Source organism: Schistocerca piceifrons, chromosome 8 (genome assembly GCF_021461385.2).
Source record: "Schistocerca piceifrons isolate TAMUIC-IGC-003096 chromosome 8, iqSchPice1.1, whole genome shotgun sequence".
Lineage (NCBI taxonomy): Eukaryota > Metazoa > Arthropoda > Insecta > Orthoptera > Acrididae > Schistocerca > Schistocerca piceifrons.
Window position 1 is genome coordinate 189304116 of NC_060145.1, and position 17966 is coordinate 189322081.

General features: G+C 40.7%; 1 protein-coding gene across 1 annotated transcript in view; it reads right to left on the reverse strand.

Annotated features, from left to right (window-relative positions):
- LOC124711347 (lysosome membrane protein 2-like) overlaps positions 1–17966 on the reverse strand; it is a 368649-nt gene that overhangs the window by 54721 nt on the left and 295962 nt on the right. Inside the window, exon 7 of the mRNA XM_047241385.1 lies at positions 6696–6947. Coding sequence (XP_047097341.1) covers positions 6696–6947 — 252 coding nt within the window. The remainder of the gene's footprint in view (positions 1–6695; positions 6948–17966) is intronic.

The window sequence follows — 17966 nt, forward strand, 5'->3', positions numbered from 1 at the left end:
TCCATTTCGGAAATCGCAAGGAAATCAATATTCCGAGATCCACAGTTCAAGAGAACGCCACGAATACCAAATTTCAGACATTACTCCTTACGACGGACAACGCAGTGGCCGATGGCCTTCACTTAACGACAGACAACAAAGCGTTTGCATAGAGCTGTCAGTGCTAACAGACAAGCAACACTGCGTGAAATAAGCGCGGAAGTTAATGTGGGATGTACGACGAACGTATCCAGTAGGATAGAGCTAATAAAATTTGGCGTTAATCGGCTACGACAGCTGACGACGGACGGGAGTGCCTTTCCTAACAGCAGATCGCCTGCAGCGCCTCTCCTGGGCTCGTGACCATATCGGTTGGATCCTAGACAACTGGAGAACCGTGGCCTGGTCGGATGAGCCCGTGTTTCAGTTGGTAAGAGCTGAACGTAAGGTTCCAGTGTGGTGTTGACCCCCATGGGCACAAGTTGACAACAATGCACTGTAAAAGCTGGTGGTGACTCGATATGGTGAGGGCTGCGTTCACATGGAATCGACTGGATCCTGTGGTCCAACTGAACCGATCATTGGAAATGGTTGTCTGGCTACTATGAGACCATTTGCACCCAATTATGGACTTCATTTTCCCCAAGCAACGATTGAATTTTTATGGATGGAAATGCGTCGTGTCACCGGGACACGTTTGTTCGCGATTGCTTTGAAGAACATTGTGGAGAATTCGAACGAATGATTTGGTCACCCAGATCGCCCGACATGGATCCAGTCTGACATTTCTGGGACATAATTGAGACGTCCGTTCGTAAATGAAATCTTGCACCGGAAACACATTCGCAATTATGGGGTGCTATAGAGGCAGCATGGCTCGTTTTCTGCAAGCGACTTCCAACGAATTATTCAATCTAAGCCGTGTCGAGCTGCTACACTTCGCTGGGTCGAAGGTGATCTGACAATATTAAGAGGTATCCCATGATTTTGTTCGACTCTGTATTTTTACAGGGGCGGAATGGGGGGGGGGGGGGTGGTGGTGGTGGTGGTGGGTTTCATTATTTTGCACTTTGTGTGTAACAGTTAGTATGATACACGTTTTCTGATGCAGCAGATTACGTGTCTACAGTCAATTGTCCGAACTGCTAGGAGTATAATATACTTTTGTTCGATGGTACCAACAAACCTGAAATAATTTTTTGTTTTTATTTTTGAGACTGTGCATTTGACCACGATTCCCTGTAACTGATCGAAAAAATCGTCAAGTTAGGTTAAAATACGGTAAATACTTGCAGCGCTGTAAATATTTCGTCAAGTGCGCACAATGCCTAGTGTCACACAAGTGAAATCATGTCCTTTTCTTTTGTTTCCATGATCAGGTGACACCTGGTATTGACGTTGATTTGTTGCCTCCACTTTTTCCATGTTAATGCGACCGGAGGCAGCATTCATAGCTCAGGTTTACGATACGATATTGCCCTGTTTATGTTATTCCTAATTACGATGGAACGTTCTTTCGGACACGAATGCACGCCCGAAGGAACATTGCGTCGTAATTCGGAATAACGCAGTCATGGAATATATTTATCAGCCGATACTGGGCGAGCGATTTTCAACTAAAATGTCTGTCCTGTACGGGGATATACACAATTGATGTACGAGTCCAGGTTGTAGACACATGGTTCACGGCATATGGAAGTATGGGTCTGGCTGTGAGTAGTGTTCTGATAGCCAAATAGTAAGGCGACTGCTCGGATAAGCGGGAAGATCGGATTAGAGTCGCGTTCCGGCACAAATGTTCATTGTCATTCCATTTTACAGCTGATGGTTTCCCATATTCGCACCTACGAATACATTTCATGTATAGTTAAGGTTGGTAGGTGGCTGTCCAACAACGGCGATATTATCCGTTACTCGGTGCACAGACAGTTCGTCTCGTGGTAGTGACTTCAGCCAGAAACTTGATCGAGTTGTGAAAGTACTAGTTGCGTCCCGCACTGTTACCTTCGGTTAAACATTTATTTAGAAAGAGCTGTTAATTCTGACGCTCACTATCCACGAATAGGGATTGCATTTGCCGCTGAATCAACCGGTATCTGGTTGGGTTTTTTCCCACGCTACTTTAACCTGACTGTTACAACCGCTTAAATTAACCTGTTTCTAAAATAACCGATTTTTGGTTTTTTATTTCTATTTCCTACAATGGACATAGCAATCTACCGATGATCGAAGAATTTTGCCTCGCTCAGCTTCAGTATACATAGAATCAAAATACTGAAGTACATTGGCAAATAACACGGAACTGAAGTCTGTCCATAGTTCGTTACTTTTCTCTAAGAGTGCTAAATGGTTCAATACTACAAGATATCCTCCGTACTCTACTACTGATTGTAATTCTTTGAAAAACTGATCAAAATTCATGTTGTAACCTGGATCATAGCACTATTTGGGCTACGAATAGTCAGTTCTCAGAGGTGAAAACTGATGCTGAAGGACACTGTTTTTCTTGTTAATTGGTCCTTTTCCAAGCACTACATGCAGATAAAGACGTATTATGTAGACATAGGCAGCTCATCAGCTACTTTCTGGTTTTAGTGTATACGATGAATGAGTTGTTAAATTTTTAATTTATTACTATTGCCGTAATTTTCTCCCTCTATTATTTCATAGAAATGGAAGACAAGTCTTTAACCATTCACAGCAAATAAAGCTTTGTATTTCATTGCTACGTGACTTCGTAAAAATATTTCCAGACTAGGTTCCAATGGCTATGGGACCTTACATCTGAGCTCATCAGTCCCCTAGAACTTAGAACTACTTAAACCTAACCAACCTAAGGACATCACACAGATCCATTCCCGAGGCAGGGTTCGAACCTGCGACCGTAGCGATCGCGTGGTTCCAGACTAAAGCGCCTAGAACCGCTCGACCACAGGGGCCGGCTCCAGCCTAGGGTTGGTGCCAGCGTGCAACGCAACGCATGTCCGGCGACGACACCGAAGAATTACCGTACAGACCACGTAGGGGCAGGTCCTGCACACTGCACCTACACCTACACATGTGCCTTTAGCCAATGCACAGACATACGGCAATGCTGAACAAATTCTTACGCTATGAATGTGTTGCTGGTTTCTATTGGCATTTTTATTAAAATAGCACAGATAGCATTTCTGTTTTTCTGTAATACCGTAATATTTCAGACCGATCCAAATTTTATAAATAAATATTACTCCTTTGTTAACAAAGTTTGTTTAAAAAAGAAAAATCGTAGCACTGCTGCTAAGGCTAATTGACATATCAATTTTTTACTCGATATATAGCAGAAAGTAAGAAATACCTGTTATAACGGAGACCAGAGAAATACCGAAAAATACCAGTAATGGTTAATTAAAATGCCGGTATCTGTCTTAACTGGTCGGTTTGTCCAATCCCTAACGCGTATGCGGCGTCGAAAATGTCCTCTCTTGGAGGTATTGAGGGGCCAGATACTTGCGGACCAGCAAATCCAGCGACATCGGAGAAAAACCACCAGATTTTGAGACGATGTGAGAAGCTGACAGAATACCTACCGCTCACGACTAGTCGTTTTTAATGGAGAACACTTTACGCGACATACTAACGAATTACGAAACGTGACAGGGAAGGGAGTAAATAATTTCACGACTGTGACATGCCTAGCGTGGAAAATATGGTAACTGTATCCGTGTGTATGAAGAGCCAGAAATTTACTGTATTCCATATCTGTTAACGTTCTGAGCGTTCTCTCTCTCTGCGTTTATGCACATTTCTGGGTTTCGATACACGCGAGCAGCCAACGGAGAGCTGTCCATACGAGAAACATTGTGTGCCCAGATGAATACCTGCCACTTTTAACGTTTGTCCATGACACTTATGATGACCGAGAAGGCCACTTTCAAAGGGGACTGCAAGTGTTTTAACTCGAAACGCAAGTTTGTTGAAATGAGAAGAATTTGCGGCATCAGTATTGTTTCTCCTCTGGCACCGCCGATGATGATGGTGGCCTGCACGATATGTCTTCTTAGCTCAGCGATGCGTCACCTGGTGCCATTGCACAGTTCTGCTGCTTTCATGTTACCCCCATAATATGACAGGCACACTCAACCTTCAGCTCCAACCTGTGGGACGACACCTCCGACAGCTCTAATGGGTTTAGAAACTCTACTCATTATGTGGAAGTGTCGTCTTAGCGTCGTCTATTGTCACGAATATAGTTAAGAAAATAAGCAGTTTTTATTTGGGGGTAGCGCAAATTTAAAATTTTTGTGCGTGTAGCAACATCATCTGTCCTCATGTGGCAGACTGTAACATAAGCTAACATCTGTTCGGAATCCGACAATGTGGTGGGAATCCGGTGCCTCCAGGCTCGACTTAGCAGCCTTCTCCCGTAGATTTCATCTTTCTCCCTTTCACAACATTTGGTGGTAGACAATCATCCCCCTCCCCCTCTTCCTCCTCCTTCTGCTGTTTCATTTCACGTATGATGCAAATCTCCTGTTACGTTACTGCATCTATTGTGTGGTCTTCCTACATTACTTCTTCCCCTGCGTTTATAATACTGGAAATCTCTAAGTGTTCTTTCAGTTTTCCCCCTTTTTCCATTATTTTTTTCGTTTAGGCTATGTATTCCTAAATCATTCCTCATATTCAAGTCTCTTTCAATTTTCCACTCTTCTTAGAAATCTCATTTCTTGAGCCTTTATTACTTCATTGGGGTCTTCTTCTTGTGCATGCTTCTTCCGGAAGTAAGGATTGGTACTGCTATTGCTCTATGGAACTTCAGCTGTGTTATTTTTCTGGATTATCCTGCAAACGTTTTACTATGGTTCCACGTATAGCAGCAAATTAGTTTTTGGTCGAAGTGATGGTGTAGCATCCTAGATATTCAAAATGTTTTACTTGTTCCAATGTTATACTATTCAAGACTATTTTGTATCTTTCTCCTTGACTGCTCTGAAATGCCACCACTTTCTTTTCTTCTGCCGGCAATTTTAGGTTGTGATCTGAGGCTATCAGTTGCAAAATATAGACTCCCATCTGAAAGGTATCATTCTCTGTAATCAGAGTTACGTTAACTGCATATAAAATTACAGTTAGTCAAGTGTCACACTTTACAGGAACTCCAGTACTGTTCAACGTTTTCTATTTGGTGAGAACTCGTGTGTGTATAGCGGAGTGTTTAAGAAATATGCATCTTTGTCGTACTCTTATTTGTGTTCATTAGCTTTTTTGATAGACTTCCCTTATCCATAACAATTTCAGTGTTTCTGTATAAACTCTTAACAGCATTTGCGAAGTGAGGTGTGATGGATAACCTCGTTCAGCCATGATATTCCGTAGCATTTCTGTGTTCACAGATGAAATGCTTTCTCAAAAACCACAAAAGGAAGATGGTTTCCGTTCTGAAATATCGTCTCTTTTCTATAACTTCCTGCACTGTAAAAACACTAAATAGCTGAGTGTAGTTTTCTAAAAGCTGATTTTCGTTCAGATATTAGCTTTTCCATGACATTTTTAAGTCCTGCATTCAGGATTTTGGCGTATACTTTATAGGTTGAATCAAAGAGGGTTGTACCAAGATAGTTGCTGCATTTATTTTTATAGCCCGTTTTAAAGACATATTACTTTGACTCTCAGCCAGTCTCTTGGTACCTTCGTTTTTCTCCAATATTAATTACGTGAAGAAATCTTAAATTTAGAAATTACCCTCCATAGTTCCATATTAATACCATCTAAACCAGTCGTTTTTTTAGCTTGTGAGTGCTCATCAGCTGTGGGCGCAGCAACGGAAGTAGAGCGAGCAGTCCTAAGACCCAGTATCTGTGGCTGCTTCAGCCACTGGCTTGTGTCAGGATGCTGATCTGTGGACTTAAGGGGAGAAGGTTCCTGAAAGGGAGCCTTGTGCCGGTAGACATTTGAGTAAAATATTGCATCCTAAGCCCTGTGCTGTCAGTGATCCCGTGATGTCTCAGAAAGTGGCCTATCAACCCATCCTTCTTCTAGTCAGATTCTTCCACAAATTTCTCCTCTCTCCAATTCAATTCAGTTCCTCCTCATTAGTTCTGTGACCTTGCCACAAAATCTTCAGCATTCTTCTGTAGCACCACATTTCAAATGCTATTTTCTTCTTGTCTAAACTGTATGATCCATGTTTTACTTTCATACAAGGCTACACTCCATACAAATACTTTCACTAAAGACTTCTAGACAAACCTATACTCGATGTTAACAAATTTCTCTTATTCAGAAACACGTTTCTTGCCTTTGCCAATCTACATTTTGTATCCTTTCTACATGTATCAACCACTTATTATGTTGCGAAAATAGATAAACTCATTTATTACTTCGAGTGCCTTGTTTCCTAATCCAATTTCCTTAGCATCACCTGATTTAATTAGACTACATTATCCTCGTTTTGCTTAACCCGACGTCCAGTACAACCCGACGTCCAGTATAAGTCACCCGAAATATGTGGTATAAAATTAAGGGACGACGTGGGAAAAGCCATATAGAAGTCTTAACAGTGACCTAGTTTGCCAGTGGGGAATGTCTTTAAGAGTAAGTCAGAGAAAAGAGATAATCAGCAAATAAAATTAAGGCATGGAATGGCAGCAATAACAGCAGAGGCTTTGAGATAGATGCTTGCCGAACGTGTGTAATCAAATGAAAGTTGAGCCCCGTTGGGACTAAGGACTCACCTTGACGGTGGTGTTGTAGACGAGCAGCGTGCGGCGGCAAGTTTCCCTCAGGTAGACCCAGAGGGTGCCGCCTGGGCGGACCAACTCTGGCGGGAAGCGGGAGCCGTCGCTGCCCCGGATCTCGTTGCACTCTCCCCAATAGTAGTTCACCTGCGGCTCGCCATTGTAGGCCGCGTAGTAACCCAGCTTTGACAGCCCGTGCTCCCCAACGCCACTGTACACCGTCCACACGTCTTCAGATACGCCTTGTTTCTGTGAACAAATCGGAAGGCAACGTCGCGGGATGAATAGCGTATAACTGCATTACGTCCAATATTGGACATAAGAGGAGGAAGTAAGGAATGCCAGCAGAATTTCTTTGGATACTGGAATCCATTTGTAAATTTCTGCAACCTCTGTTGTTAACGTTCTGAAACACATCCAAACAAGCACGTTTTTTTCATGCACAAGATGCTAGAGGGAAGGAGTGTTACAGCATCAATAGATTAGAAAGAGATAGTAAATTGTCATGTATGTTCAAAATATACCCTACAGCTGTTACTATCGTACTGGTTCGATTTCATCCTTTATTATTAATTCAAAAATCCTGGACGTGATCGCATTTAACAACCATTTGGAGCAATTTTAACCAGGAGAAGCCAAGCGCCAACGTAAAAGTTAGTGCTAGAGGATACAAGGTACCATTCTCTAACTGTATCTCTGCCATTCCATTCTCATGAAGCGCATGGGAAAAAATTGAAACTTCAATTATTTCGGGATAACGGTGTTTTATCTTTTTATTTGGGATGACCATTGGGAGACATTCGAAGTGGCACGTCGTAGACAGACGTTCTGAAAAGATTTCTTCGAAATACAAAACTTTTGTTAAGAAACTATCATCACATTTCCGATCTGACTTTTTTTCGATTTCTTCTGTCAGTCATAACTGGTAAGTACGGCAATAATCTAGAAGACGGCAGACAAGCGTAGGGCACGCACTCCCTTTAGTGGAACTGCTGCACATTGTGTTCTGCAGGTAGAATGTGTTTCCAAATTAACTGCATTCGCTGAGATATTTTGTTGCATAGGGAACCTGATATGGATGCTCTAATTCTCTGTTGTTCAGGGTCAGTAAACCAATTAGCAAATATGAGATACCTCGTCTTAATGATTCTGTGATTTGTTTTGATCACCTGTTGACATTGCTAGAAGACTAGAAGACTAGAAGATAAACAACAAGATCATTCAAACATTCCAAGAGGGCTGCTCAAACCGTTTCTTAAATCATTTATGCAAATAAACTAAGAGTTAACGGTTTCCTAGTGAACTAGACTTCACGATACCGCACTGGGTCAACCTGAAGTTCCACTTCCTTTCAGTAACATATATTCAGATGATGATGTGTTTAAACGGACTAAGCTGCTGTATCATCAGTCCCTCCATTTAATGAGAAACTCATTTAAGTAAAAAGCTAAAAAAATGAGGTTGCTGCCCAACTATATAAACAAGTCAAAAAGTTTAAAAAAGGGCGTGACAGTAGTTTTAATACGGCAGGCGAAAGAGAATTGATACAGCTCACGCAGCATCATGCACAAGAGGCTCTAAAGGCACAACAAGGTGGGGGGAGGGGGGGGAGGCGGAAGAAAGTACCCTGGTGTCGCATGGGGGGTACCCGCCGCTGGGGGGAAGCTGTTTGCCGCAACCACCCCTTGCCCTAAACGTGGGGGGAGTATTACTGTTTAGTGTAAAATCCGCTTTCCCTCAGGAAATATAACACTTCGGTAGTGGCCATCTAATCACCCGCAAGCATCTGAAGTAGTGACGTAGACAAGCTGAGAGCGCGGCGCAGATCGGCCAGCAGGGCGAACTCAACAAGAAAGTGCGCTATCGTCAGAGAGTACCGAAACTGCAGTGAGGATCCTCCCGACGCAGACGGAACTCGTGGGTGAGCGTCATGTGGCCAATGCGTAGTCGGCACAACAGAAGGACATCTTTCGGCAAAGATGTTATAATACTGCAATTGCATTGACGTGTCTTGTACAATCAAATACCAAGTTTGGCTTATTACGTATTGTGCCCCTACAGAACAAATCAGTCCTGTCACGGAAAAGCCACGTGTAACACTACCGTCTGCTACTACTATACCATAACCTTAAAGTTGAAGGCAGCTCATGAAATAAAACTATCTTGTTAAAGCAATTATGGTATAACGCAACAGAGCAGTGTTACCCTCTGAGAGGAATTTTGTTATGTTGACCGTGTTGTACCTAACGGAGGTGGCTTATCGGAAGTGGAAGTCAGAATTACGTAAATATTTAAACAGTAACAAACAATATTTTATCTATCTACGCTGTTCAAAGAATAAGGAAAACGGTCGCCAGCCTAATTAGGCAAGAGAATGATTAACATTCTTGTTCAAGAAAATACGTATGAGTAACTTTAACGGACGAACACAACCTATACTTTGCCACACGCGAGTGCAATGAAATCTGTCACCTACATATGTTCACGGTAAGATTACATCTGACAGGTCAGAACAAACTATTTGCATAAATATAACAATACACACGATTACTTTCATGGATTATTCAAACTGAATGGTCTTTCTAACATTACTATTAATATTCACTGTAGAATCATAAATTGGACATAGGTTCAGTATTACTTTTCACACATTTTCCTATCAGACATAAAATTGTAAATGTAGTTCTCTGCAAAATTGTGAACTGATCACACGTTAAGCGCCTCTCAACTAAATACTGTTCTATTTAGAATGAAAGTTAATTGGAATTCACTGACAGGTTGCTACTCAGTGTCTTTTGAATAAAGAAATTGTTTCCATAAATAGTGGTCTTCTATTAATTGTTATTTATCATGAGCATAAAGGATGAACTGTGGATCCTATTACACTATCAATACACTTTCAATACCCAAAAGAAACAAATGCTTAGCAAGCATGAGTATACAACTTTCCACAACTGCAGTTTTCCACTTTTACTACAGTGAGACACAAAATTAACATATTTGTAAGATACTGACTCACCTACGATTGACAACGGGCAGCAATGTGATCATTTACTAAGCAAAACTTTATAAGCCTCAGTTTTAAGAATTTTTAATTTTGAAGTTGGCAACAACATATTAACAAGCAGTTTTAATAGGAAAATTATTTTCAGCAAGCATCATTTACTTTAACTCACTCTCTTGTCACATTAACTTTAACTTCCTTTTTACTATGTTCAAGAGGCATTAATTAGTTAAAACACTGGGCTTTAATGTTCTTTCAGTAAGGACAGTCGGTTATCACTAGTTCAAACGGAGAGGAACCCGAGAGGTATTATATAAGGAAAAAAAAATTAAGGTAGGTACATAAATTCAGTTATAAATTACATTGTATTTGAGCACACTAACACATCCAATAAGCTGATCGTTCACTGTACATTATTATAGTGTTCCACTACAGTGATTGCGCAATGTGGTGGCAAATGCATGTTGGTAGGTGGATTTGCAGGTAGAATTGCCGGAATCTGTCATTTCTCGGTGGCGATGAGAGACATCAATTCCAGAATAGCTCCAGCTCTTTATCCATTCATCAGAGGCATTGGAAAATGGCACAGAAAAACTACTCTCGGCACCAGCACAATATGCAGCCTTTACGTGAGCAATTGATAGTTTGGTAGCTCGTCCCCGACTGAGTCTCAGTTCCACCTTTTCTACCTAGGCCAACCACAATTTATGCGCGCTACACAGTTCCGTTCCCGAGGGGAACGACAATACCTTTTACATACAAAATAACTAAGAACCTTAAGTTAGGATCAGCAATTACGTAACAACAGCCAAACATATTAAATAAAACAGAACCTTTGCACATATTGACATTTCTATAAAAAATATTTAAACAAATTCCAAATATATACAGTAAGTTTTGTCTCCCTCCAATTGGGACAGAGAATTTAAATGACAGATACACTACATTGCATAGAATCAAATCATGACATCAAAGTTTTAACAAAGAAAGGAGTATACAATTTTATGTTATCGATTCAAACACATTTACAGAAGCTCAACGATGTAACAATAAATAAAACAAAAGGCAAAATAAATCAGTAGAGCATTAGAGCTATGGTGTTACAATGTATGCCACACCTTTGTTGACCCCTTAATCGCTTTTTTCTTCTGTGTTCTCTTCCGTAGCTTGGCGTTCAGATTATTTTCCGTTACAGCTATGAAAAGTTGGAACTCCGACACTGATGTTTTCTTTCTGAGACCATTCTCCAGCGTTTATTTAGGTGGTTGTTGTTACCTTTCAGGCAATGCCCTGTAACTTGTGAAGTTTAAAAGATAGAATTATTTCGATGGTGTATTATTATTATTATTATCGTTATTATTATTGTTGTTGTTGTTCGCGTACCTATCTGTTACACAATATGTTCCATACAACGTCCTATCCACCTTGCAGGATGCCAAGTTCTGTCTTTCCACTTTCATAGCATCACTGACTGTGGTTTGCTTGCTTCACGTCTTCTAAAACTGTCTCAGATCTCATTCCTACTAGCTGCTTCTCCATACAGGCGATGGATTCGATGTGCAGACAAACTGCATGAAACTGAAGTGGCCGCGTGGGAGAAAATCCACGGCTACGAAATAAAAGTATCACAACATAGGACGTCAATTCATTTTTGTTCATGAAGTTTAGCACTAATCAAGAAGTTCAAATTCGAGCCTGATTATATTCGTTAATTAAATCAATTCTGCGGAAGCTAGCTATGTTCAGAGGACAGCAAGAGGGAGTCTAGTAACTCACAGCGTTACAGGACGTTCAAAAACTTCAACGCACTGTTCAACAGAACTAACGATTTTCGGTAACCCATTACACTATACTGTACCGTCCAAACAGAGTGTTGCGTTTGTTCGCACCTGATACAAAACTTCTAGCGAGTTGTTACACAAACATTTTCCTAGGCACTTAATTGTTGCAATCTATTATCGGCATCGTATTCCACTTGACCGTTCAGTTAAAGTAACAGTTTGGCGGCTGCTTTTTCAGTGTGCGCTTCTGTTTGATCCTTCGTCTTGCACCAGTAACGTCTAAGTTAAAATGTTGTACTCTTTTACGTTAGTTAATAACTTCATTAACCATATCAGTGTAGCTAGTGTTGGTGTGGCAGGAGCAGCACTGCAGTGTACAGATAATAAATAATAACTAACAGCACTTTACTGCTTCGCGCCACACAAATTACGTGTTCTTGGTTATCTATACGTTACTCTAGCATGATAAAGTCACCGCCAGCAAGCGCTTTCTCACGTTCTGAAAGTATCTGCCGCACAATCAATGAACGATACTCACTCCCTACCTAGTTGTTCTCCGACTAATAGTAAGTGGAAGTAAAATAAAAAAGTAATGTGGGCGAAAAATGTAGTAGCACAGCCACAGACTGAGAACGGTTTAGAAGGTCCATCCAGTCCACTCCAACCGGCATATACCAGTGTAGCCGCCGTCGTGTGTTGCAGTCTCGTATTCAGCTGATCCTGTATTCGGCTTTGTGTCAGTAGTTCGCACAGGGAATCCTGTCACCGACGCTACAGGTGAAGAGTTGCTGCTTCGTTTTGAAAGCGAGATCAGTATTATTTTATCAATTTTTCCGATCCGAAGAGACACGCATCGTCGGAATAGACATGATACACTTCTTTTCCTCAGTTTTTGATTCAAAGATATATGGAATTTTTACATTAAGATGAATAATGAGCAGGGACAATGAAACTAAGACCAACGTGTCGTCACCACTTTCGTAATAATCGCTATGCAATCATCAACCTACTTTATTGTAACTATGTTACTTTTGCGTCAGACTAGCAGAACTTTGAGAAAGGCAAATAGTATAACCAATATAAAAAAATCAGGTCTAAATGTAAACATGAATAAAACAAAGTACATGGTAATTGGTGGAGTGAATGGAGACTTAATATTAGAAGAAGGGATGGGAACAATAACAGCTACTGAGGAATATAAATATTTAGGTGTGAAAATTACAAATGATGGGAAACAGAACAAAGAAATTAGATCAAGAATAAATTCTGGAAAGACGACAATCTCTTTATTGAATGGAATTCTCTGGGACAAATACATAACAACTGATAACAAAATAAGGATTTTTAAAACAATAGTTAGGAGCATTATTACATATGGTTCAGAAGTGTGGACAACAAAATGGCAACTGAAATCAAAATTATTAGCCACAGAAATGGATTTCTGGAGACGTTCAGCAAGAATATCAAGACGAGAAAGAATAAGAAATGAAGTCATCAGAGACAAGATGAAATGTAAAAATTCAATTATTGATTTCATCGAGCACAAACAACTTAAATGGTATGGACACATCAGACGAATGGAACAGGAAAGGCTACCAAAATGCATAATCGACTGGGTACCAATTGGAAGAAGAAAAAGGGGACGACCACCTGATACATGGATACAGGGAGTTCAGTCAGCAATGGGGAAGAACAACATTCCTGAAGATTTATGGACAAATAGAGAAGAGTGGAGCACAATAATTAGTGACTTACTGTAATCTAGAATAGGTGCTGGAAAAATGTACTCACATTGGAAATCCAGAATATTAATAATAAAATAGTATAACCGTTTTTTACGTCTGATGAACTGCGGAGTAAAAATAAATTAGATATGGGATTCCTGTGCTGTTTTTGCGGCATTCGATTTCTGCGATGTTCGTAAAAGTGCTGTACTTTCCGTTCTCCGTGGAGTGTGGCGTGAACATCAATTATCGCTTGCCTCAGCTATGTTAGTTTCCGCTACAGTATCGTGAACAACAGGGCCGGCTGCTTACCATTCTCTTTGATGTTGAGAAATTCAAAACTTGACTCAATTATCCCACTGATTTTGAAATGTGAGTTTAAACTGCAATTTGATTTCTTACTTGAATTCTAGGAACTGACTTTTCACTGTCCGACTCTTTGCTCTATTTATTACCACTTCGTAATGTGCGTCTCTAAGTTTGTCATTATTGTGCTCATTTTAATATATTTTGATTTGAAATTTTGATATTTTGATTTAGTTTAGGAATTGCTAATAATTTGTGAATTCTCATAAAGAGAGAGTGGCGCACCATTTAATTTCTTGATGATGGCAGACGCTCCCCCACCCCGGCACAGACGAGGCAACGACTGTTGTCACACTTCGATATCAAATTAAGTGACTGACTAAATAAATTTATTAATTATACCCTCACCCCTCCCCCCACTTTGAAATATGGCGGTAATTAAAAATCGGCAGGAAAATCAAATTTTTGTGGTAAATTCGAATGCTAATTACATCGCATAGGACATAATAACGATAATAATAATAAAAATAATAATAATAATAATAATAATAATAATAATAATAATAATAATAATAATAAATTTTCTATAAAAATTCAATTTGCATATCGCCGTTGTAGAAAGACCACCACCACCACTGCAGAAGGATTCTGCTGCCGCCATCATATATTTCGCATAAGAACCGCGAAGATAAGATACCAGAAATTAGTGGTCAGACGGAGGCATAGCCTATAGATTTCTTTTCTCTATTGCTCTTTTTTTTGTGAGTGGAATAGCAAAGAAAATTACGATTACTAGCACAGGGTACCCTCCGCCACGCATTGTAGATGGCTTGCGAGGTACGCATATAGATTTACATGTTAATTTAGTCTACCTACTCTTTCAAATTCTAGAGGTGGCAAGGGTAAAATACAGGGAGCGAAAGGCTATTTACAATTTGTACAGAAACCAGATGGCAGTTGTAAGAGTCGAGGGTCATGAAAGGGAAACAGTGTTTGGGAAGGGAGTGAGACAGGGTTGTAGCCTCTCCCCGATGTTATTCAATCTGTATATTGAGCAAGCAGTAAAGGAAACAAAAGATAATTTCGGAGTAGGTATTAAAACCCATGGAGAAGGAATAAAAACTTCGAGCTTCGCCGATGACATTGTAATTCTGTCAGAGACAGCAAAGGACTTGGAAGAGCAGTTGAACGGAATGGACAGTGTTTTGAAAGGATGATATAAGATGAACAACAACAAAAGCAAAACGAGGATAATGGAATGTAGTCGAATTAAATCGGGCGATGCTGAGGGAATTAGATTAGGAAATGAAAGAAAGTAGTAAAGGAGTTTTGCTATTTGGGGAGCAAAATAACTGATGATGGTCGAAGTAGACAGGATATAAAATGTAGACTGTCAATGGCAAGGAAAGCGTTTCTGAAGAAGAGAAATTTGTTAACATCGAGTATAGATTTAAGTGTCAGGAAGTCGTTTCTGAAAGTATTTGTATGGAGTGTAGCCATGTATGGAAGTGAAACATGGACGATAAATAGTTTGGACAAGAGGAGAATACAAGCTTTCGAAATGTGGTGCTACAGAAGAATGCTGGAGATTAGATGGGTAGATCACGTAACTTATGAGGTGTTGAATAGAATTGGAGAGAAGAGAAATTTGTGGCGCAACTTGACAAGAAGAAGGGACCGGTTGGTAGGATATGATCTGAGGCATCAAGGGATCACAAATTTAGCATTGGAGGGCAGCGTGGAGGGTGAAAATCGTGAAGGGAGACCAAGAGATGAATACACTAAGCAGATTCAGAAGGATGTAGGTTGCAGTAAGTACTGGGAGATGAAGCTTGCACAGGATAGGGTAGCATGGAGAGCTGCATCAAACCAGTCTCAGGACTGAAGACCACAACAACTACTGAGATATCAGTCCAGTTATAGGCACACAAAGCTCACGGAAGAATTTGCTTCTTACTAATCGAGAAAACAAAAGACGAAACCTCTGCTGTTTATTGTCTCTCAGTAAAAACGTTCGTCTTAGCCTCTAATTTTCTCATTGCAGTAATTTTCCAAGACGTATATGACAGGCTGTAATATGTTTGCCCAAAACACTTGGAGGGAGTGGTATAGAGCTCACCTGTTAACTCCCCTCTTGTCAGAGTGTCACCCACCATACTCCCACGAATCTTCCAGTCTTTGATATACTGTATAGCATTTGAATGCACCTGATTCTGACTTCCCCACCAAGTCACAGACTCCTGTTGATTCTCTCACGTGATGTCGTATATGCACATGATGGTACAGACCTACCTTTTACAGTTATTTAGAAGCGAACAGTTGCTACACGCTTATCTGACTATTTTACATAGAGAGCCAATTAACCAAGAAGTACAAACCAGACCAAATCAATGTCTGTATTTCCTCCAGCAACAGCTGTCATCTTAGTGCCTCTTGCACTTGGATCTGAATTTTAGTGAGTGAGAGAGAGAGAGAGAGAGAGAGAGAGAGAGAGAGAGAGAGAGAGAGAGAGAGTGTGTGTGTGTGTGTGTGTGTGTGTGTGTGTGTGTGTGAATATGACATTCCGACAGGAATTGCGGCCACTCGTCTCCCACACAGTCACTTCTTAGTGTGTCTGACACAGTCACCTGTTTTAGCTCATCGTCAGTGCTGAGGGTGCGGCGTCTTAGCCTGTCGCTATAGGGGAACTAGAAATAAAGTGTCAGGCTGGTCGGCTCCTCAGGTACGCGTTACACTCGAAAGATGGCGCTGGCCTAAACTGGAGGAGACTTGCCAACACTGGGACAGCGGATTGATGTTACCCATCCTTATGTCCCTCCAAGCAGCTATTCGCTTGTAGATTAGCAGGAGGCTACTGTCTTGCAGTTCAGTGACAGTTTGCTGTCCCATTATTATTAACCATCCTTCCTACACAGGGAGGCTGGAGCAACTCTAGTGCTGGACTAATAGCGTAAATATACTCACTACATCCAGCAGTTTTGGACGAGACTGGCTAGAGATGCTCTCTAGCGCTCGATGAATGGCAGCTACCCCTCCCCAACAACCATGCTTCACAGCCAGAGGAAACAAAAAATGAATTTTTCCAGTTGATTTTTGAATTCCCCACCAGCTGGAGGGGGAGGGGGAGCGGGAAGTTAGCTTTGCCAGTATTCCAAAGAAAACGAAATGAAGTGCGTACTCTACATCCTTCCATACCAACGATACATCATCATCATTATTATTGTCCTCTCCAATACAATGTAATTAGAATTTAAATTTACCTTTAAAAGGTCATCTTCCGGCAGATTTCTTTGTATTCTGCCTATTCTCCAGGTTGAGGAGGGGGTCAATTTAATTAATTAATTAATTTGATATCAGAAGTGTGACGTAATCAGTGTGCAGTTGCCACATCTGCACCAGGGGGTGAGGGGATGGTTCCCCACCTTGAATAAATTAAAAAGCTGATCTGTTCTCTTTTTACCCCACAACTAGCGCATCCACAAACCTCTGTCGCTCCCACTCGTCAGCAGCCTATACTGTTGTTAAGCAGACCGTTCCAAAACAAAATTTTCTACTGCACAAGCTGTGTAATGTAGTACAGGAAGTGAGCAACCATCAGAACGAGTGCGACCTTGCAGGATACGTCTCGAAACAATATGACACCGAATGACAGATGAGAAATGAAAACTATATTCTTCCTCAATTCAAAGCAATCAAACGTGTCACAATGGTGTCACTGAGTCTTTGCCCACATTACGCCGAAATTAAAGGAACCTGTGTGGTAACCCCTCTCCAATTAATCATATTTGTAATGATTTAATATTTATTTTGCATACCTCGATTATGAAATCAAACACTAGCTGTTACAAGTTTTACAATGTGTATTTAGTAATTTGCTACTGTTTTACATGATATTTTCGTTATTAATGTTTGGAAATAACTGATCTCTTCCTTAAGAAATGATTTTCTTATGAATTTATTAATGCGGTATTCAGCCATGAAAATGCGAGATATACAGAATCTCTGGTAATTTTTCTTGCCTTGGTGCGCAACGAGTAAAGACACTACCATTTAGCGGCAGTCAGTAGCTTCTAGACAGTGACACAGGACGCTCGGCGGGCTGCTGTGTACGAAAAGTGATTTATTTGGTGCCGAAAAACGTTGTCCAATGTGAAATTTAATCGTTGGTATGGTACATTAACAGTACCAAGTGGTCTTCAGGTACCTGCCGCGGATGTAAGATACTTCGAGAAAGATGTATACCTTTATTGCTTTCAAGCTATGTGCAACGAAAGCAACAAGGCGAGCAGGCGAGCAGCATCTTCAGGTTTAAAGTGATACGTGAAGTTATTGTGAATTATTAACTCCACACTACTGACACGTCGATGCTTCAAGAGACTTGCATTAGGGACAGTATTTTGATTAATTTTTGGACGATGCAGTGTAATTTTTTTGAGTAACTTTAGTTAAGCTC